Genomic DNA, 22,875 nt, shown 5'->3' with positions numbered 1-22,875 from the left:
GCCTAAATTTCCCCTGGCGTAGCTTGAGGCTGTGTCCTCTTGTTCTGGTGCTGGCCACCTGAGGGAAGAGAGCAACCTCCTCCTGGCCACAACCACCCCTCAGGCAGTTGTAGACAGCAATGAGGTCTCCCCTGAGCCTCCTCTTCTCCAGGCTAACCAATCCCATCTCCCTCAGCCTCTCCTCGTAGGGCTGTGCTCAAGGCCTCTCACCAGCCTCGTTGCCCTTCTCTGGACACGCTCAAGCATCTCAACGTCCTTCTTAAATTGAGGGGCCCAGAACTGAACACAGTACTCAAGGTGTGGCCTGACCAGTGCTGAGTACAGGAGCAGAATGACCTCCCTGCTCCTGCTGACCACACCGTTCCTGATGCAGGCCAGGATGCCACTGGCTCTCTTGGCCACCTGGGCACACTGCTGGCTCATCCATCTGAAAGCTTGCAACCTTTTAGCCTCTTTCCATTACACTTTTATCTTCCCATTCCCCTCAGTTAAAATAAAGGCATGGAAAGAGAGAAGGAAAGAAAGCAGAGTTGATTTTCTATGAGAAGCACAAGTGGTGAGGTTCAGGTAGTTTCAATGTGCATATTTGAGTAAGGATATTTTATGTCGACTCCAGCAAGCTGAAAAGCAACAAACAAACAACAAAAAGAGGGAAAGGGAGTGTCAAAAAAGCAGCTAGAATCCTTCCAAAGGATTTCTGCAGAGTGCATAATTGAAGGGACTTTTTTTTTTTTTATAAAGGCTAAATTGTGTATGGGCATGAAAAATTCAGCAGGGAATTTAAGCCATTTCCAAACCACATGAAACATTAAACATTTTCACTCAAGAATAGCTTGAAGATGGCGTGCACCATCACAAGCTTTAAGCAGTCATCTGACTTTTCCTTTGCTGATGTTAAATATATAGTAAAGGAGAGACAAAGTAGGTTTTATTTTCTTTCTCATGGTAAGTGCAGGGCCATTGCCTTTAAAGATTTTTCTGGCTGACCTCACCCACACACCTTTGCTCAGCTGTCTTGGTTAGATGATTTTAGCTGCAATGTTTTGAAGATCAAGGGGAGCAGGTACCAGTGCTGCAGTTGCAGTGTGCCATTCCATGGGTGAGCAGAGGCCAGTGGGATGAGATTGAACAAGGCCAAGTGCAGGGTTCTGCACTTTGGCCACAACAACCCCAAGCAGCACTACAGGCTGGGGACAGAGTGGCTGAGAGCAGCCAGGAAGAAAGGGACCTGGGAGTGCTGTTAGATAGTAGCTGAACATGAGGCAGCAGTGTGCCCAGGTGGCTATGAGAGCCAATGGCATCCTGGCCTCTATCAGAAACAGTGTAGCCAGCAGGACAAGGGAGGTTATTCTTCCTCTGTACTCAGCACTGGTCAGGCCACACCTTGAGTACTGTGTCCAGTTCTGGGCCCCTCAATTCAAGAGAGATGTTGAGGTGCTGGAAGGTGTCCAGAGAAGGGTGACAAAGCTGGTGAGGGGCCTGGAACACAAACCCTATGAGGAGAGGCTGAGGGAGCTGGGGTTGTTTAACCTGGAGAAGAGGAGGCTCAGGGGCAGACCTCATTGCTGTCTACAACTACCTGAAGGGAGGCTGTTGCCAGGTGGGGTTGGTCTCCTCTGCCAGGCAACCAGCAATAGAACAAGGGGTCACAGTCTCAAGTTGTGCCAGGGGAGGTCTAGGCTGGATGTTAGAAGAAGTTCTTCCCAGAGAGAGTGATTGGCATTGGAATGGGCTGTCCAGGGAGGTGGTGGAGTCACCATCCCTGGAGGTGTTCAGGAAAAGCCTGGATGAGGCACTTAGTGCCATGGTTTGGTTGACTGGCTAGGGCTGGGTGCTAGGTTGGCCTGGATGATCTTGGAGGTCTCTTCCAACCTGGTTGATTCTTTGATTCCCTGCTTGCGATCAGCTCCAGCTTTGGGCTCTGCTCTGAAAGGCTCTCAAATTAGCCTTTTAAATCCAGTGGAATTCAATATTTTAATATAGCAAGATGCTAATCACCATGACATGATGTGATATGTGTGACCTGATAAGGATACAGAGTAAATCTCTCAGTCTCGTGAAAGCAGAGCATCTGTTTCCTTAAGTGAACTTTAAGATCCACATTGATGCTTTGCCTTGATGTGCTGCTGGATTTTAAAGCTAGGTTATACCTGTGTTTTTACAGTTCCTCTTTTGTGCAGAAAGATCATCATTGGCTAATTTCAGATCATTCTGAGGTTTGTTCTTAGTCCTTGTTTTCTTGAGAGCCCAGGTACCCAAGCATGCCATGTTTCTCTTAAAGTAAGGTTGTTATTCACTTGGGTATCTTTCAGCAAGGAAATCTGACTGTGATTGTTCAAGTCCTCTAGGAATGAGCTTTGCTTTTGCATAAAGCAGTCACTTTGGATGACTGCATGCAGCAAGTCATGCATTGCAAAATTGCAGCCTGGGTTGTCAAGAATCCTGTGATAAAATCTGATGTTGTTCAGTTTTATTTAGGAAAGCTGGTTAATGTTCTTCAAAGGAGGATGATTCTCTTCTTCTCTAAGCAGACTACCAGGGCCAAGACTCTCTAGTTCCTGTCACTGTGCCAAAGATGGTCTTCTAAGAAAGCTTTGTACCCTTGAACATCTCCACATGTACTCTTACCAGAGCTGACAACATGCTTTCTCACTGTTATGCTGTACAAACACCATGTTGGCAAGCAACAACACAACCTTGTTTCTTTGGTGTAAGAGAGTGCTCAGCTCCAGGGCCCTGCTTAGGTCAGGGGAGAGATCTGGACCAGAGGCTGGATAGTATGGATGCACCCGGTCTGCTACAGAGAGCCCTAACCTTAAGCAGTGTAGAGACAAGTCACTCTATGGCAGCTGGTCCAGAAGACACTTCTTCCTTTGTTGTGATTCATGAAGGAAGTAGAGACGTTGGCTGTCACATTCTCCAGGCTAATAAGCAGCTCTGCATGATGTGGGCTCAGTGATTCATCATAAAGCCTCAGCACCTCAGGCATCTCTGTGCATTAAAGCAGTTTCTGAGCAGAGCACCTGGCCAGAGTCTGTCTGGCTCTTTGCATTTGCTGGAAATGTCAGGTTTGAAGTCATTCTCCTTCCTTGCAGCATCTTCTGTCCCACAGAGGAAAAGGTCTACTCTTTCAGTCCCACTGGTGGATGGAGTTTCTGAAGACAGAGAGAATGGACTATCCACACTTCCCCTGTGCAGCTCAGCACTCTCTCCTTCCTGTGCACTGCTGCAGGCATGTGCTTGTGTTAGCGTGGGGAGATGCATATGTTACAGTGAGTAACCTTTTCATGGCACTGCAGGCATCAGCAGCCCTCAAAGTATGATAGAGCTTTCTGTGCTCATAGAAGATTTATCCTCTTCTCTTGCTCCCCGAGCAGGGACTCAAACAATGTATCCATTTTAATTGTTTTCTGAGAGGTTATTAATATTGGAGTGGGGATTTAGAGTGAAGATCAATCATTAATCTGAAAAGAATGGATTTGAACTTTCCTACAGCAAGGCTGTAAAAGAAGTTAGGATGAAAGAAAATCAAAAGAGGTTCTCCATCTAACCTAACTTAATTTTTGTTTTTGCCTGAAACTGTCTTAAGTAGCAGCCCTGAGGCAAGGCAAAGCTCAGAGTGAAGATGTAGTGGTTTGGGTGTTCCCTGCCCGCCCCCCCCCCCCCCACTTTGGAAGTCACCTAGACTAGACTCAGCCAGCTCTGGAAATTGAATGAAGCTTTGTGTTTACAGCTTAGCAGAACCTACAAGCAGATATTTACAGTATAGGTAGTTATAGTTGTTGAGGTGCTGGAAGGTGTCCAGAGAAGGGCAACAAAGCTGGGAAGCTGGTGAGGGGCCTGGAGCACAAACCCTATGAGGAGAGGCTGAGGGAGCTGGGGGTGTGCAGCCTGCAGAAGAGGTGGCTAAGGGCAGAGCTCATTGCTGTCTACAACTACCTGAAGGGAGGCTGTAGCCAGGTGGGGTTGGTTTCTTCTGCCAGGCAACCAGCAATAGAACAAGGGGACACAGCCTCAAGTTGTGCTGGGGAAGGTCTAGGCTGGATGGTAGGGGAAAGCTGTTGGCAGAGAGAGTGATTGGCATTGGAATGGGCTGCCCAGGGAGGTGGTGGAGGCACTTTCCCTGGAGATGTTCAGGAAAAGCCTGGATGAGTCACTTAGTGCCATGGTCTAGTTGACTGGCTAGGGCTGGGTGCTAGGTTGGCCTGGATGATCTCTTTCAACCTGGTTGATTCTATGATTCTATGACAGACAGAAATAGACAAGGTAAAAGGGAATACAGAAACACAACAGCCCTCCCAGAAACTTGAGTCCCCAGGAGGTGCTCCCAGCTGCCCTTCCACATTCTCCCACTCCTCAGCCTTACCCCAGATGTTGCCTTGTGCCCCAAGGAGAACAGAGGGTCAGCCAGGGGGGTTAGGAAGCAGGTGGATTAATCAGAGAGATGGAGGGTAAGGTTAGAGAGTAATGCATCCCACCAAAACATTCTAGCTAGCTCCAAACTAGCACAGAAGATTTCAGAAGCCTACCCTAGAAGCTGCAGCAATACGTCGCTAGGATTTGCCGTCGCTCGTTTTCCACAAGGTTTTATTTCAAGAAGCAAACCTCTGGCTTTTCAAATAAACCACAGCCTTTCCAGAAGATTTTCATTTTCTTCCCCATTCTCCCTCTTAACAACATCCACAAATATGTCAGTAATTCATTTTCTGTTGGTTAAAATGGAAGAGTTTTAATTCAATCTGAAAATGATCTCAACCAGGTTTCTTTATGCCAAATGATTGACCCTGGGATGATGCCAGACCCTAATGCTTATTTCTCTGGAAAAGAGGGCACCATATGCTGAGCAGAGTTCCAGCAAAGCTGCTGGTTTGATTGACATTTCTCAGAGTGGTCAGAAGCTGAACCCTGGGCTTGGATAACTGCAGTATCATGGTCATTCCTGTTGGGAATGCAAGATGAGAGCCATGTATCCCTCAAACTACTGCAGACACAGCGCTGCCACCATTTATCCCTGCTTCAGCTTACATGAAGGATGAAGAGAGTCTGCTTACAAAGACCTGTAGTGATAGGACAGGGGATAAGGCCTTCAAAATACAGAAGAGCAGATTTACATTAGATGTTAGGAACAGGTTCTTTACTATGAGGGCAATGGGACACTGGAACAGGTTGCTCAGAGAGGTGATTTTGGGCCCAAATTACTGGAGATACTCAACAGTGATGCTCGAGTGAGACTTGACAGGGCTCTGGGCAAGCTGGTCCAGTTGAGGATGTACCTTATGACTTCAGAGGATGTTGGACTAGATGACCTTTAGAGGTTCCATCCAACCCAGTCCCTTCTGTGATTTTGTGACTAGGTAGTCTGCCTGGGTCACTCTAAGGAGCGCGTTTTAGTACAGGAATATCATTCTCATTTATGGGAACTCCTTTTCGTGCCTCTTGTCATTCACCTCTTCCTTACTCCTTTTAGAATGCTCCTGAGGGGATGTTTTCTCTCTTCTCTTGTTTTCCCCTATTGTGGTGCTCAGCATGGAGGGGGTGGAACAGTTTTCAGCAGGGGATTTTGTGGAATGTGGAAAGCATAACTGTAGTTGCTTATCTGAAGTCAGTTTAGCATGTTGTTTCCTACCCACTTACTTTGTTGTATTGTGCATCAGAGTAATGTTTAAAGCATTCCTCCTCAAAATGGGGTAATAGCTGCACATGTAAATGTGCATAGTAACTCTGAGGTGTTGGACACTGGTCCTTGGTGTAGAAAGCATCAGTATCTTAGGGTAAAGTTAATCTCAAAGAAGGGAAAACACTCTTTTTAATCTTCTGCCTTCTCAATTCTCCAGAAACACAGGAGAGAGGATGCTGAGCACCTCTCTATGGAATCTACCCAGGGAAGGAAACCACCACCCTCCCCACCCCCATTTTGATTTTTAATTCTGGGTCTAATCCTATTTCTCTTCCATGGTCTAGCCAGATCATGTGTGACATTTCTAGTAATGGAAACCAAACTCCCTCCACAAACTCCACCACCTCTCCATAGAAATACACAGATGGAGCATTGGTTATTTACTTTGAAAGGAGATAGAGGTGAATCTTGTTTACCCAACATTTAACTTTATCTTAAGTAATTTTCAGAGATTAAGGATGTCCTTATTTAACTGTTACACTGCTGAGTAAGAAGGCAATTAGTTGTGTAGCATGAAGAAAATCCAGCTAGTTTCTGCTCCCTAGTAGCTCTGACTAATTGCAATAGAGGGAAGCAAGCCAGGGCTGTTTGTGTTGGTGAAAACAGTGAACTGAGACACATCTAATAAAGCCACATGTTTTGTTTTAATCTTTCCAAGTTTGGTTGTTTATAGGGAGGGATGGAGAAGAGGATGTGAGGAACTACATGAGCCAGTTTGAAAATCAGTTTATGGAGATTTGTTTTATCAGTTTGTCCAAGAGCTGTGGGTGCGTTTCCAACTTGGTCTTTTTGCTCCAATCTCTCAAGTCAGCAGCAGAAGACTGTGTGAAAAGAACATCTTGCAGCTAGGTTGACCCCATCACCCAGGGAAATGGTCTAGTTTTGGAAGTGGTTTCTGTTGTCCCTCTCCTTTGCATTGTGGGCAAGCAGAATGGAGCCAGCACTTCCAGATGTCCTGCAGCACCTTGTCCTTAAGCCAAGCCTGCAGCACACCAAGTTTCCTCTGACTTCTCTAAGGTTATCCTGCACAGTGGGAAAACAACACAGAACTAGTTACAAGCAAACATAAGTCCATGATTAAAGACTGTTGGCTGGACCTTTCAAAACTTGAGGAAGTCCCTTGACAGCAAAGAGGTCTGAGAGATGTTTTTTTGCGGTCTGGGCACTGTTTTGTGTTTCGACACGAGGCACAGAGTGGGTTTGGTTGGAGATAGGGAAAGATGTACCTAAAGGACGTGGTCCTCTTCTTCCCTGCCTGTCTGCTTAGGGGACAAAGCTGACCAAAAAATCAGATCCATTTTGATTGTGCTTTGCAACAACAGCCAGAGAGAGTTAGGTCTTAATCCAGTGGCATAGCTCATTTTTTCTCAACTCCTTCACAACAGCCCTCTTCAGTAAATGAATGCATGTGTCAGCTCTTGTCAGGAGCATTTAGCAGTGAACAAACGAGTTGAACACCATACTCTAATAAACAAACAAATAACCCATTCCATTTTTGTTCTGAGTGAGGCAGTGTTTGCCTCCTTGAGGTGTGTCATGAACCTTTGGCTCTGCAGAGGAGAGTGATGGTGTGTGGGAATGCAGCCTGTGCTTCCCCTCAAGGACAGAGTTAGCTCGTCTGACTTAGATGCCCTCATTCCCAGCATAGTTCCATTTGTTTGTGCAGAAATCTTCCCATTTCAGCAGGCCCAAAACAAAAAATATCATTGAGAAGTTCTTGTATTTCCATTGTTGGACCTGAACAGCTGCAACTGAAAGCAGAATCTCATTGTACTAATTGCTGCACAGGCTAAGTAAGGCTCTGTCCGTATGTTTGCAAATGAACGCTGGAGAGGAGGCAAAGGAGCACTTTATGTGCCCATGGACTGAGGCACAGTGGGGCTAGGTGAGCTAGTTTGAAGCTAGCTAGAATGTTGTGGTGAGAAGAACTAGATTATAGGCTGTGAAAAGGAAACATTGGTGATGCCTACTGCACTCATAGGCTTGCTGACATGGACAAGAACACAAGCGTAGATAACACAGTTGCTGTCTGGGCTCTGTGGGCTGCATCTCTCTCTAACCTAACCTGCTGTCTGTGTGACTAATCCACCTACTCCCTAACCCCCCTGGCTGACCCTCCAAACTACGTTAAACATAAGGCAAGATCTGGGGTAAGGTAGAGGAATGGGAGGAAGGTGGAAGGGTGGTTCAGAGCCTCTCCTGGGGACTCAGGTTTCTGGGAGGGCTGTTGTGTTTCTGGATGACTTAACTTGCATATTTCTGTCTATATTGCCAATAGCTGCTTGTATATTGAGCTAAGCTGTAAATACAAAGCTTCATTCCGTTTCCAGAGCAGCTGAGTCTAGTCTGGGTGATTTTCCAAAGTGTGTGGGGGGTGGGGAACACCCAAACCATCACAGGCTAGGTGACATCCTAAAGGTCTTGAAAGAAATCTATGACAAAGAACAGTGCTCAGAGCTGTTATTCTTGTGGCTCTTCTTCCTTCTATTTTAACACATATTTTAATTGAAGTGTTACAGTGCCGTGGGCTGTTTGTTGCTCTGGCTCAACCTTAGCCCTTCGCTAGGCTTTATTAAATGGCTGTGATTGTTTGGGTGTTCCCCTCCCCACTTAAGAAAATCACCCAGACTAGACTCAGCCACTCTGGAAATTGAGTGAATGAAGCTATATTTGCAGTTTAGCACAATGTACAAGCAAATATTTACAGTATATACAGCTACAGACAGAAATGTACAAGCTAAAAACCAATACTGAATCACAGCAGCCCTCCCAAAAAACAGAGTCCCCAGGAGGGGCTCTCAACCACCCTTCCACCTTCTTCCCACCCCTCTACCCCACACTTTGCCTTACGTTCAAGGTGAGTTTGGAGGGTCCAGGGGGAGTTAGGAAGCAGAAGGATTAGTCAGACAGGTTAAAGAGAAAAATGCAACCCAAAGCCCAGAGAGACTCCCTTATCTCTGTTTGTGTTCTCATTCTTATCCATCTCAGCAAGCCTATGAGTGAAGCAGACATCACCATTGTTTCCTTTTCCCAGCCTATATTCTAATTCTTAGAATCATCATAGAATCATAGAATCAACCAGGTTGGAAGAGACCTCCAAGATCATCCAGTCCAACCTAGCACCCAGCCCTATCCAATCAACCAGACCATGGCACTAAGTGCCTCATCCAGGCTTTGCTTCAACACCTCCAGGGACAGTGACTCTACCACCTCCCTGGGCAGCCCATTCCAATGGCAAATCTTCTCACCAAAATATCCCAGCTAGGCTCAAACCAGCACAAGGGCTGATTTATTTTCTTCTCTTCTAAGGAACTATCTGCTTTATGGAGAAAAATGTTAAATGTAACATGATCTCAGCAGGAGCAGACCTGCCTCGCTCACCTTGTGTTTACAAAATGGGATGTTGGGACGAGCAAAATAAGTCAGCTCTGCCACAGAAAGGTTGGCACGTGATGCTAGGTGGAATGCTTTGCCCCACAGTCATAGAGCAAACTAAGCTGAAGAGTCAAAATGCAGCCTTCTATTGGTGCCTTTGTACTTCACAATGTGTATCATAGGTGTAGTGTGGAGGGTTTGTCTCATGGGCACGGGGGACACAGTGCACTAAGTGCTCGTGCTTACCTCTTCCTCCCTGCAACCACTGAAGCAACTGCTTTTTGCTGGGCATGGCTAAGTGTTTACAGACACAGACTGAATAAAAACAGAGTCTCATTAAAAAACCAAAGCAAGAAAGTGTTGTTTTCACAATAAAGGCCATCTACTGTGAGGCAGCGGATGAGATTTTGCATAATTTGGGGAACTGAGCCCTGGTTTCCTTCCCTTGTGCTAATTAACTGCCTTTGGAGTGTTTTGAGAGGGAGGTCAGCAAGTTCTGATGTGAAGCAGAAGTAGGTGGGATTTTCCCTACTGGTAGTTGATGCTGGAGGGAAAGGTCTGTGCTCAGAGCTCTAAAGATAGCACCTTGTGCTAGAGCAAGTTGCTCAGTAAAGCACTGCATCGCTTGAGGTGAGCCTGCCAAGGATGGTCCTTTTAGCAGTCATAGGTATGTAACCAGTGCAAAGGGTCCAGCTCCAGTCCTGCTGCAGAGCAAACCCAGTTACCTCTTGACCTCGTTGGACTGGGTGCTAGGTTGGACTGGATGATCTTGGAGGTCTCTTCCAACCTGGTTGATTCAACACTGGTCAGGCCACACCTAGAGTACTGTGTCCAGTTCTGGGCCCCTCAATTCAAGAGAGATGTTGAGGTGCTGGAAGGCGTCCAGAGTAGGGCGACAAAGCTGGTGAGGGGCCTGGAACACAGACCCTGTGAGGAGAGGCTGAGGGAGCTGGGGGTGTTTAGCCTGAAGAAGAGGAGGCTCAGGGGCAGACCTCATTGCTGTCTACAACTACCTGAAGGGAGGTTGTAGCCAGGTGGGATTGGTCTCTTCTGCCAGGCAACCAGGCAACAGAACAAGGGGTCACAGTCTCAAGTTGTGCCAGGGCAGGACTAGGCTGGATGTTAGTTCTTCACAGAGAGAGTGATTGGCATTGGAATGGGCTGCCCAGGGAGGTGATGGAGTCACCATCCCTGGAGGTGTTCAGGAAAAGCCTGGATGAGTCACTTAGTGCCATGGTCTAGTTGACTGGCTAGGGCTGGGTGCTAGGTTGGACTGGATGATCTTGGAGGTCTCTTCCAACCTGGTTGATTCTATGATTCTATGTTTCTATGATTCTCTTGAGAGGTGGAAAATAAATGGCTTTTCAGCTTGGGCCCAAACATCAGAGCAGCCAATACTGCATTGCCCCACCAATGCTCTCCTATGTGGCTCCCTTGTCCCCATGAGTCTGATCTGCTACTCCTGAAAGCTTCAGTACCCTGTATTGGCTCCTGAAAGCTTTAGTACCCTGCTCTGGCTCCAGTAGTGCTGGAGGAAATCCAGAGCAATTGCAGCAGAGCTATTTTGGATTTGCATTTGCAGGAGGAGTTGTACCTAGAGGTTTGAAGTTAATCGCACGGTCATTTTTCCTCTGTATATTTAGCCACCGTAGTTAATTAACATTTGAAAGTTTCACAGGCTGCTTCTTTCATTATCTCAGCTAGCTGTGGTAAAAGGCAGCCTGGTGGGGGGGTGGTAGTCTGGCTGAAGTTGCACAGATAGGAAAATTGCTGGGAATCGTCTGGGTTGAATGCCAGGGGTTTGGGTAGTTGGATGATGGCTGATGGTCAAGGATGAGTAAGCTGCCGTGGTACTTGTCACCTATTGACTTTCCATGTAGTAAACAACATGACCAGGTGATTCTGGGTGTGTGTGTGGGGGGATTTATCTGAAAAGAATCTTTTAAGCAGGGCTGCGATTCATAGTCCTGAACTGTAGGGGATTAATGTTCCTGTTCTCCAGCTGGGAGAAACTAATTCAACATCTTGTGTTGTAAACACTCACTCATTTTAACTGATTACACCTCCAATGTTCCTCAAATCACTGAAATTACTAATTGCTATTCCTTACACATCAGAGAGTGAATCCTGAATAATTAACCCCAAATAAAATTAGATGAATTGGTCCTTTTAATTAGAATCCCTGCTGCTGTTTGTTCTGAGCTTCCTTTTCTTACTGTTAAGAGACTTTTAGAGTGATTAAAACTGTTTAAGACTTAAACAGCCAGTGACCTTTTAATACAATATAAATCCATAAAAGCAATATTTCAGCTAGCAGGTGGCAAAGTAAATTTTCAGTGCAACTACCTGACAGACTCAGTATTCCTTTTTTAAAAGCTCAGGATGGAATTAGCCAGTGTGGTGTGGGTTGTTGTTGGGGCTTTTTTTGGTTGGGTTTTTGGTTTGGTTTTGTTTTTCTCCCTCCTGCTTATTAATGCAGTGAGTGATTAACAAAAGTAGTTCAAGTGGTAGGATTAGTCACTGGTAAGAGAGTGGTAATTTAAGCAGTGCTTTGGGTTGGTGGAGCTGCTTTATGGTAGGAATCAGAGGCCAGTGTGGTGTATTCAGGTAGATTGTGGAGCTGGTTTGTAACTGTGCAATCATTTCATGTGTGCTGATCTGCTGGCAGTGACCTCTCATGCCATGGTTTTGATGCACTATCACAGACCATGATGTTAATCCTGTGCTTTCCTTGTCCAGTGATGTATGTTAAATGCAGATGTTACAGGAAAACCTTCATTTGGGGAACCTTAGTAAGATGCACATTCACACCTAGGACTCACCAGGTCATATCTGGCTGAAGTTCTCCATAAAAATCCCATGCTGTCCCTTCTGCAGTGTTCTGTTTCCCCAAGCCACTTACTGATAACTGCAATGTTCTGCAGGTTTTTGCAGTGGTGATTGTGGAATACAAGTTCGTGGTGGCCTCAATCAAAAGGATTTTAGCACAGTGCTAAGGGAATCAGGATCTAAGTGTAAATCTTAATTGTTTCAATGCAGATCACCCTCAAATTGCAAACTTGGGCTTGCCATGCTTGAAACTGGTTGACCAGACAGAGGGAGGTGCCTGGATCTGGTCAGTGCTTTGCCAAATGAAGGCTATTTGGATCAGACCAGAAGACATCAGTGGGAGGTTGATCCGTGGCTGTGCTTAGTCTAATGTCTGGGTCAGGGGAGAGCTGTGTTTTTCAGGTGATCCAAACTGATTCTAAACCAGCTCCAGATCGGGAAGTTCTGTAAATGACAGCAAGAGAGAGAGTGCTCTTTTTGTTTAGAAGGAGAAAAATGGAATGCATCTGCACATATGGGCTTCAGACATCAGGCAGAGATCTGGGATTACCAGGGTGAGCCCTGTTTTGTTTGTTGATAGATTTCACTAAGTTACTGTTTCAGGGGAAAAATACAGCGTTTTGCTTTGCTCTTGCTCTGTTTCTGAGGGTTTCTCCCCCAAACAGTCTCTTCTTACTGAACGAGTGAGATCATCTTCGTGTCTAGAAGTTTCAAAGCTCCAAATCTTCGTGTCTAAACAACCGTGTCAGTCAAGGGAGGAGGCAATTACTGTGCTGCAATTCATTTGTCTACTGGCAGATGTATCTCCTCTGAAAACAAAGGCTTGAGACACAAGCCTGATCCTGCCAAAATCTGAAGTGCACTTAAAAATTTAAAGGTTAGACCGTAAGTTAGAAAGGTGCTTGGTGCATGAGACAGGATGTTTTTCTCGGCTTGTGCTTGTACCCAGAAGGCATCAGGCAGGCAATGGCAAAAATCTGATGAGTGTCTATTCATCCTGGCAGGCTCATACTGATGTAGAGGGCTGCTAAGGCTTTGAACAGTTTCTGTTTTGTGCATTTGAAAAGTATAATAATGATATACCTAAAACTCCTTGGAAAGTGTAAGAGGGGAAATTTTGAGGAGGAGAGGAGCAAAACCTTGTAAACACCTTTGCGTGGCACAGATTTGATGGGAGGCAGAAACCAGGCTGATGCCTGGGAGGCTTCACTTCTACTTAGGACTCTGTTATAGGTTCCCAACAAACCCACTTAATTTCCGTCTAATTGCTTGTGTGCAAAACACGGGGGAGAGTTTAACCAAGACCAGTGGAATTGTCTGTCATGGTTGCAGCGAGTGATGCTCCAGCAAAAGATGGGGCCTGGGTGATGAGTGTCGAGAGAAGAGCTCAGAGCTGTGGTTTCACAGCACATTGCGCCATCACATCTGAAATAACTGATCTGGTGCCTGTGTCACACTGCACAGTCCCTTTGTAGGTTGACTCATGGCCTTGACAGTTGTAAGAAGAAGAAACAAGTAGCTGGCACAATGAGGAGTATTAATGTCCTCCTCTAAAGATATGGTAATGGGTACAGTTTTCTCATTGCAGGGTATGAAGTCAGGCTGCACTATGGTTTGAGGAGGGGCAGGATGCAGCTCCCTGCCTGCCCTAGGCTGTATCTCTGCCCCTCTGCAGAGTTACTTGATGCTGGAAAGTGATTTCACCTGCCTTGAAGTACAAATTGCCTTATGTGAAGTACAAATTACCTTATGGAGGCGTCTTGGTGTGTCTTCATTGACAGAATTCAGTGCAGTTGTTCTCCTAACTAAAGTACCTGGAGTGTTCAGACTTACGCTAGATGAATGCCAACCAAATGCCAGTCTTGGTGCTGAGCAGTAATTGATGCTAATAAGCCTCTTGTCCATCTTTTACTCACAGGGGTGCACCAGAGTTAAATCAATCAGGCTTAGGGTGGGATGTATCCACCACCAGCCCTCGGTTAACTCTGGTAGCCCCAGAGCCCCATTCTCCTGCAATTCCTGATGCATCCATGTGGACAGGGGACAGTCCCTTCACCTGATGGCTTCCCATGAAGCTGCATGGCACTGGAGGTGGTCAGCAGTGAGTTGCACTGATATGTTCCAGATGCACTTGGACTTTTCTGCCTCCTCCCATGGCTTGCCCAGATCTGAGGCACTGAAATCTGTCTGACTAGCAAAGCTTTGGGGGTGAGGGAAGTTCCCCAAGATACATAGTAGGGACATCCTGCTTAAAGGAAGTGTGAGCTTGCTTTCAGCTTCTTTGCCTTATTGACTCCCTCAACTGGAGACCTGTTTCTTCCACATGACACCTAAAATGCTGCTCAGGACACAGATTTTAGAGTGTCTGCATGCTTCCCTCTCTGCCAGAGGGAGACTCCCAGCAATGCCAACGATAATAATAATCCTACAGTTGCAGCTTTCCCTCCTGCATCTGAAGGAATGCTCTCCTGTGAGTGCAGCAGGAGCAGCACTGGGTCCTGTGCCTGTGTGTGGGAAAGAGGAAAGTGCAGTGGCAGAATAAATAGTAAAGCTGTGAAGGAGGAAAGTCCATCTGTTCACAGAGGACTAGGAAAAGGCCAAACATCTGCAAGGTCCCCCCAGTTCATCAGGCATCTGCTTACTGCTGCTCAGTTTAAAAACCTTCTGATTTGTGGGGAGAGTGGAGCCAGCAGCTTATCTGACAGGGAGTCAGCAGAGCTGGGCTGAGACGCCCTGAAGCCAGCTGTCTCCAACTGCAGAGAGAAGTGGTTTTCCTCCAAACTCTAGACAAGAGCTCTTCTCTGTTTCTGTCCTTTGCTCCTCTTCTAAAAAATCTTGCCAGTGTTTTTCTTTTTTTTCCTTTCAGTAGAAACAGATCTTCCAAAAGGGAAGAATGGTATTTGTTGTGTGTTTGTTCTAGCAATTATCCTTTTCCCTTCTGTTAGAGCAATTATTTTTTTACCTCTTCTGTACACACAAACCCTGTCCCTTTCCCTGTCTTATCCCCTCCAACACATTCCCTTACCTCTGTTTTTCAGTGTCGTGACAAAGCAAGAGTGTCTGACTAATGTGCTGGGCAGGGAGGTGAGCCTTTGGCACTGGAGCCAGGATTAACTGGAGAAACATCATCTGAAGGGTGTTCTTTGGGAAGTATGTGTCTGCTGGAGTTAAATCTATTTGCAGAATCATGCTGGTTGGAGGGTCATTTTTAGAGCAAAGGGGCAAAGTTTACTTAGCACTCAAACATCCCAGCATTTTCCTGAACTACACACCAAGATACTCATTCCAAACCATTTCTTTTTGACTCTGTATCACGTTTCATATGATTTGAAATAAAATGATAGATCAATTGTAGGGCAAAGAGGAGGATAGTGCAGATGTTAGTGGACATTTTTCATTTGTTTGGAAGTCAGTCTTGAACTCTGTAGTACCATGGGCCAGTAGGTTTCACAGGGTTTTATGTGTTGGAGCAATGTGAGTGCCTTAAATTAGTTTTCAGTGTGTTGTTTTCAAACTGACTTCATGCATCTGCATTTAGGATGTTACTTTCTTAGGGATTCAAAGTGAGGGCTTTGAGTGTTCTCCATGCTTGATTTAGGGAAAAAAAAAAAGGGAATAAATTATTTTCCTGGGAAATAAAATCCCAAGAAGTCCTAGGGAGAGTTTGTGCCTTTCAGGGAGTGATTTGAAATCAAATAGAAGAACTTCCCAGAGCTGCAGACCCATTTGCTTCCTACAGCAAACAGCATGAAGGTGCTGTGCTGGTGATGCTGCCCAGCTGGTGCCTGTGCCTGGGGTGGGCTGAGCACAGGGCTTTGAGCCTGGGCATGGGTGGTCCTGAGGACTGTGGGTCTCTGAGATTTGGCTCAACACTTCTCTGAGTTGTGTGGAACCTGCTCCTTAGTATTTGGGGATGGTGCTGAGGGCTTGTAGCCAGGAGGTGGTGTGGGACTGCCTGGAGATGTGGAGGGTCAAGTAGAGAGCCCATGTTTCCTCTCAAAAGAGTTAAATCCCTCTAAAAGCAACAGTTCCCATATACATGAAATATCACAGTTTTATTCATCTCGAGCTTCCATCACAGATGCTGCAGTCAGGAGAGCCAACAGCAAACAGCTCTATTTGAAGTATGAGCTTTTATGAGAAGAAATGAAAATATACCAAAGTGGTCCAAATTACAGGCAGCTGCCTCCTCAGGAGCCAAATCCACTGCTAATGGCAAATGCCCTTTATTCTGTCCTTAGGAGGTGCTTTCAGAGCCTCTTGTCCTGCTGCCCACAGCCTGCTCTGTCCTTGTTTTCTTCTTTGTGCTACCACCTCCCGTGAAGTTCTCAAGGAGAAGTTCTCCCCTCTCTCTGCTAAACTGGATGTCTTCACAGCCAATATGCTGCTTTGTTCTTCACATCAGCACTTTTGGAAGTTTAAAAAGACAGAAATAAGTGTAGATGTTTTGTACGTCAGCCTCCTGTAAAAGACTTCCTCGCACTTAAAAGGTGGATGCTTCTGAGCTTGCAGCTGGACCATCATCTGTCACTGAGAAGAGCCTGTGGTCTTCTCAGAAGTTCTGTACAGGAAGCTGCCCTGGTGAGGCTGCACCTGGAGTATTGTGTCCAGTTCTGGGCTCCCCAGTTCAAGAAGGACAGGGCAGAACAGGAGAGTCCAGTGAAGGGCCACAAGGATGGTTAGGGTACTGGAGCATTGCTCTTATGAGGAGAGGCTGAGAGACCTGGGGCTCTTCAGTCTGGAAGAGAGAAGACTGATAGGGGGCCTTCAAAATGTGTATAAATATCTAAAGGTGGAGGGCATGAGGGTGGGGCTGGTCTCTTTTCAATGGTGACCAGTGAGAGGATGAGAGGCAGTGAGTACCCACTAGGGCAGAGGAGGTTTCATCTGAGCATAAGGATAAACTAATTTACTTTGAGGGAAATGGAGCACTGGAACAGGCTGACCAGAGGTGATGTGGAGTCTGCTTCTCTGTACACACTGGTACACATCCCTGTGCAACCTGACAAACCTGTGTTAGCAGGGATTTGGACTAGCTAGGGCAGAGGTCCCTTTTAGTGTTCACTGTTCTATGATTCTAAGCTGTGAGGTCCCTGTAGGATAGGAGAGGTGAAAAGAGTGTGGCTGTGCCAGCAGCAGGGATGCAGGAGATGAGCTGGTTTAGATTTTGGGATCTAGCTCCATCCCTTTGTGTATCCTCTGCAACAAGTATCTCTGCTTATAGGCAGCATCTGATGCTGTCTTTACAGTGATGGAGAAGAGGTGGCATAATTCAAGACACGAGGCAGGAGAACTGAGTGGGATCCATTGTGAGGCTGGACACTGCGCATTCGTTCCTGCAAGTTCTGTAGTTGCCTGCAGCAGGTTTTCGATGCAAGCTTTGAGGTGTGGAGATGGTTATTGGTGCTTGGGGCTTCTTGACAAGTCACCTTCCACGCAGGGCCTGTGCACCTCATAGAATATCAGAGAATCAACCAGGTTGGAAGAGACCTCCAAGCTCATCCAGTCCAACCTAGCACCCAGCCCTAGCCAGTCAACCAGACCATGGCACTAAGTGCCTCATCCAGGCTTTGCTTGAACACCTCCAGGGACAGTGACTCCGCCACCTCCCTGGGCAGCCCATTCCAATGCCAATCACTCTCTCTGACAACAACTTCCTCCTAACATCCAACCTAGACCTCCCCTAGCACAACTTAAGGCTGTGTCTCTAAGCCATCTGCCAACATTGTTGTGCTGTCACAGCCGTCTCCTGAGGCAGTGAGCAGTGCAGGTGAACATTTAATGGTTAAATGATGCCTGACTTCCCGTGCCAAAAACCGATGGCAAGCCTATGAGTATTGCAGGTTTTGTCCTGGTTATCCATTTTGTGATGTGGGGAAAGGCTGGTGAGTCTAATTTCTCCCATTTTTCTCTTCTAGGGGACTTCCTTCCTCCACCCCCACCTCCTGCAGATGACCTCGGGAACATCACATCATCCCAAGGTGCCTTTCCCCCTCCACCCCCTCTGGATGATGTTACTTTCAAGGTGCAGGTAAGGAGACGAGAACTCTGTAGTTTGTGCAGAACTGATCCAAGAATTGAATGGAGGATCATAAAACCAGGTGGCAAAGTGCTGTGGTTAGAAATCATGTGTCAGGAACAACCAAGTCAGCTCTTACAAGCTGTTTCCCAAGTAAGGAATATTTCCATTCAAATCTTACTGGGCTATTAAAGGATTTTTCCCATCCGGCTTGAATTAGCAGAGTAATTGCCTTGTGTCTTTGTGATGGCAGATGGGAGTGAAACCTTCCCAGAATGAATTGCTTTCTGGAAGAGCCAGCTCGTTCCACGGACTGTGGAGAGACTTTAGGGCAGTAATCTGATACTAAAAGTGCTTTGTTTAGATGTCTAAAATTAAGTGAAGCAAGTAAACCTTAGCCCAGGCCTCAGTGATGTCACTGAGACCCTTCTCACTCCTTTCCTACTGGCTCAGATCCTCTAGATTTGCTGTGTGGATGAAAGTGGAACTTCTAAGATGTGTCAGGTGGTGATGGCATGTCCTGTGTGGGTAGGGACATACCACGAGCACCTTTATGCAGACATCACCAGCTTGCCTGCAGTGCCAGGTACACATGTGTTAGCTTGGGCACATTCAGGAGAGACGTGCTCAGGCTGCAGGGACAGACTCTCAAGGTGATAAAGAAGTCAAGAGCTGATTTTACCACTTGAGGCCAAAAGAGTCTGACTGTTTGAGCAGAATTAAAACTGAGGAGGGGATATGCTTGTCAATTTAAAATCTGTTTGGGAAATAAGATGCAGAGAAGAGGAACTCAGCTCTGGATGAGTGTTGGTGCAGGAACAGGAGAGGCTGAATGTGACAGAATTATCTTCACACTGGTGTTTGGAGAGTTTCTAATCACTGAGGCTGCAAAAGTCTAGAATAGCCTTCTGGGAGGAGAGATGAGAGCAAAGTGAGAGTGATCTAGTTTTGAGGCTAATGACAGTTGTGTTACCACATATTCACAGCCATGGGGCTGCCCTTGGTGACCCTGGAAGATTGTGGTAGTCCTGCATTCCTCAAAGGGTTGAACCTGAGAATAAGCTAGCAAGCAGACATTAAAGAGGATTCAGGGGACCTGACTTAGTTCCTAACCCCTCCACCAGCTCTAGTCAATTCATCTATATTGTGCCTCTATAAATAGAGAACATCTCCCTTCCTCACAGGCTTCCTGTGATCTCTTGCCTGTGGTGAGATGTTCAGATGCTGTCACAAAGTCTTAGCATGTTATTATGAGCTCACCATTATAAGCCTCCTTCAAGAGAGAAAGGGTTAATGAGGATTATGTTCTCCCTTGCCAGAAAAGGCTGCAGCCATCAGGGACATTAGCCAAGTGCAGAGCATGGCTTTTCCCAGCCTTGAGAGAATTAAGTAATTGCCCAGTGAGCGTTGTTCTGTCTCTTATCTCTCTGAGAAGAGTGGACTCAGTGGGAGCTGGGGAGCTTCCAGATGGCCCTGAGGCGTGGCGAGGCAGCAGGGTACTGGTGAGGACAGGGTGCTGCCTGCAAAGCTGTCTGGGCAGCTGGGAAGGGGTTGGGCACTTCACCTGGTCAGGCTTTCCCCTTGCTGGGTCACCCAATGAGGAGACTTCACCATGTTTATGAGCAAGGGTTCATATCTTCAGCTTCTCATGCCTCCCTCTTGTGATGGGTTCAAATACACACATGAGCCAATCAGGGTTGCCACTGGGATGTGCTCTTTGGTTGAACTATTCAATGGGAAGGTTCTTCTCTGCTGACCTCATGCAACTGCTATTTGTCACACCCTTTCTGGCTTTGGGAAGCTGGGGCTGGAGCCATGTTCACAGTGTTGGGTTTTGGCAGGAGCTTGGTTAAAGCAAGATTTCTTTGCACAGCATCCTGCTCAGAGGAGGACAAGCCTACCGTTTTTACCCCAGCACTCCTGTTTGTCACCACCCCTAGATGTACTCTATATAGCAAACACAGGGCCCTACCTTTAATCTCTATACTCATGCCATCTTTTTTCTCCTTTCTTTTTCCTTCAGTCCTCTGAAGGAGATCAGGAGCAGACAAAAGCCAAGGCTAAGTCAGGAGCCGGCAAGGTCTTGTGTTGTGAGATCAGCTCCTTATCTTGCAGCAGCAGCAAAAGCTGTGCTGAAGCAAGACATAAGGCCCAAGAGATGAGGGAAAAGGGCAAGTGTCAATGGGAAAGCTGCTTGATGCCTTTGTGCATTGAAAACAATAATTTTTATGATTCCAGATGGCATTTGCTGTGCTGAAGGAGCAGAACGAATGGTGGCTGTGTTCCTTTTGCTATGAGCCATTTCTCAGCCCTCAAGACATGGTTGCCTGAAGGCAGGGATCTCATAGCCATGTATTAGATCAGTCTTCAACAAACTACAGCCAAACCTGATTCTGCTCTCCAGTGCCAGGCCACTTCATTTCCATGCCTCAGTTTCTCTGTTGCTGAATGTAGTTGCTGGAGCATGGACCAGATGCACGCATGCGGTGCACATCTCACTTTCCCCTTTGCTAAGTGTGGACCAGACCTGCTGCTGCTGCTGCCTGGATCAATTTGGCACCCAGTGCAAGCCCTCCAGATTGACTCCAGAGTTTGAAATTTACCTGCTCCAGCAAATCAACCCCTTTACAACAGATCTTTTTTCTGGGTGGTGACAGCTTGTGAAATTTGTATTCTATGGCTTCAGGTAAAGCTTTTTTTTCTCCCAAGGTGTTAAGTTGGTGAGGGCAGCAGAATGTGCATGTTTAGTTTATTGTAAGTTTGTGTGTTACCATTAGCAGACAGCTGAAAGCTGCACAAATTATTGCAGTTTAAGTTGCAGCTTAAGAGCAGCACTTAAAATAATAACACCCAGTTTCCATAGGCCTGTTTATCTCTGAATCTCTGTTTGAACAGTGGAACTGGCCACTTAGGATCAGATCCAAAAAGGTACTTTAGTACTTCCCTTGAGGTGCTTATGATCTGATAGAAATCAGAGCAGGACTGGTGGTGAAACACCTTTGCAATAGATCTGCCTTTTTTCTCTGTAATTTCTATTTTCCCATCTAGATCCAGCAGCATCACAGCAGGGCTGGGGAAGAGATGGGAAAGAAATGTAAACTCTCTCTCTTTTTTTACAACATTACAGTCAATAAAAAAACTAAAAGGGGAAAAAAAAAAGAGAAAAGGAATTTTATTATTTTTTTAAAGAGTGCATTGAGGCTGGGGGAGAGCTGTGTGGGGAAGTTCCCCTTCACAGTTGAAGCCAGGCATGGCGGTGAGAGCGCGGTGATGGAGCGTTTGACAAATAAGGACATGAGCAAAGAGCCTTTTGCCATGTTGGCTTGGGCTCAGTTTAAAAGAGGAGGGAAAAAAAGGCCAAGTCCTGGACAGGAAGAAAAATGAAATCACTGTTTGTCAAAGGGAAATAGATAGATCTGGGAGAGAAGGAGGCAGGCAGATTTTATTCTTGCCTTCTCGTTTCAAAACAGGCATTCTGCCCAGGCCAGGGAAAGCTAAAGGGAAAAAACTCTCATGAGTGACCTCTTAAGTGCCCTCTTTGCTCACAGAGAGGGACCCTTGCTCATGGTATCAGCAGTTTCTTCTGTCCTTGCCAGGCAGGGTTGCTGAGGCATGAGAACTGGGCACAGTTGTCCCTAGCCTGTATCCCATCACTCTGGAGTCACATCTGCTATGGGGGCATCTCAGTAAGCTGCATCATGATGGCTTTGTGTCTTCACTAGCTTTGAAATGATCCCTTAAAGGAGAGGTTCAGAGCCCAGTGTTATGAGCCTACTTTAGGTGTGATGGTTTGGATGTTACCACACTTAAGAAAATCACCCAGACTAGACTCAGACAGCTGGAAATTAAGAAGTGAAGCTATATTTACAGCTTAGCACAATATATAAGCAGCTATTTACAATCTATAAGCAGATATTTAGAATATATACAGAAATAGACAAGTTAAAAAGTAATACTGAAACACAACAGCCCTCCCAGAAACCTGAGTTCCCAGGAGGGGATCTCAACCATTCTTCCACCTTCTTCCCACCCCTCTACATTACCCCAGACTTTGCCTTACGTTCAAGATAGTTTGGAGGGTTGACCAGGGGGAGTTAGGAAGCGGAAGGATTAGGCAGGCAGGTTAGAGAGAGAAGAGCAGCCCAAAGAGCCTGGAGAGGGACTATTATCTGTTTGTGTTCTTGTTCTTATACATCTCAGCAAGCCTCTTTCTCCCCCCTTCAGAAATAACCAGATCAACCCACATTGATCTCACGTGGTAAAGCTGGAGATCTGAAGTGAGATGTCAAATAAAGGCAGCAAGGAGGTTAGAGGAAAAAGGGTTAGGTGGATTAGAGAGTTAAAGGCAGAGTCAGCCACAGAGAGCAGACCACCAGAAAAAAGGCACAGCCAGAAGTGAGAGCTGAGCAGCCTGTGAGAAGTGTCTTACCTACATTTTGACTAGTTGTGTTTCTCAGCAGAAGAATGATGATATAGGGCACAGGTTGTTTTTCTTCTTTCTTTCTTCTCACAGCTAAGGATTTAATTTCTCTCAGTAAAATATTTCAGTTAGTCTCAAACCAGCACTGTAGGTTTAGACTGGACATTAGGAAACATTTTTTTACAGCAAGAGTGGTCAGGCATTGGAATGGGCTGCCCAGGGAGGTGGTTGAGTCACCAACCCTGGATGTGTTTAAAAGTCGTTTGGATGTGGTTTAAGGGTGAACTTTGTCAAGCAGGGGTAACAGTTAGACTTGATGATCCTGAGGGTCTTTTCCAACTGGAATGTTTCTGTGTGTTTTGTGTCAGGGCAGGATCTGGGTAGCTCAAGCAGACATGGTCCTTGGCTGCAGACCTGCCATTGGAATGGGCTGTCCAGGGAGGTGGTGGAGGCACCATCCCTGGAGGTGTTGAAGCAAAGCCTGGATGAGGCACTTAGTGCCATGGTCTGGTTGACTGGATAGGACTGGGTGCTAGGTTGGACTGGATGATCTTG

The 22,875-nt window shown here is 46.3% G+C and overlaps 1 protein-coding gene across 14 annotated transcripts in view; it reads left to right on the top strand.

Annotated features, from left to right (window-relative positions):
• The window catches only part of LPP (LIM domain containing preferred translocation partner in lipoma), a 371,586-nt gene that overhangs the window by 152,906 nt on the left and 195,805 nt on the right, over nt 1-22,875 (top strand). For all 14 annotated transcript variants that reach the window (XR_010307209.1, XR_010307210.1, XR_010307211.1 and 11 more), the window contains one exon: nt 17,800-17,912. Coding sequence is in view for 11 of the 14 variants with exons in the window: in XM_064165587.1 (XP_064021657.1) it covers nt 17,800-17,912 (113 nt within the window). In the remaining 3 variants the exon portion in view is untranslated. The remainder of the gene's footprint in view (nt 1-17,799; nt 17,913-22,875) is intronic.

The sequence above is a fragment of the Pogoniulus pusillus genome, chromosome 26, assembly GCF_015220805.1.
Source record: "Pogoniulus pusillus isolate bPogPus1 chromosome 26, bPogPus1.pri, whole genome shotgun sequence".
Taxonomy (NCBI): domain Eukaryota; kingdom Metazoa; phylum Chordata; class Aves; order Piciformes; family Lybiidae; genus Pogoniulus; species Pogoniulus pusillus.
The sequence above is the reverse complement of the archived record's forward strand: the minus strand, read 5'-3'. Positions and strand labels throughout refer to the sequence as shown.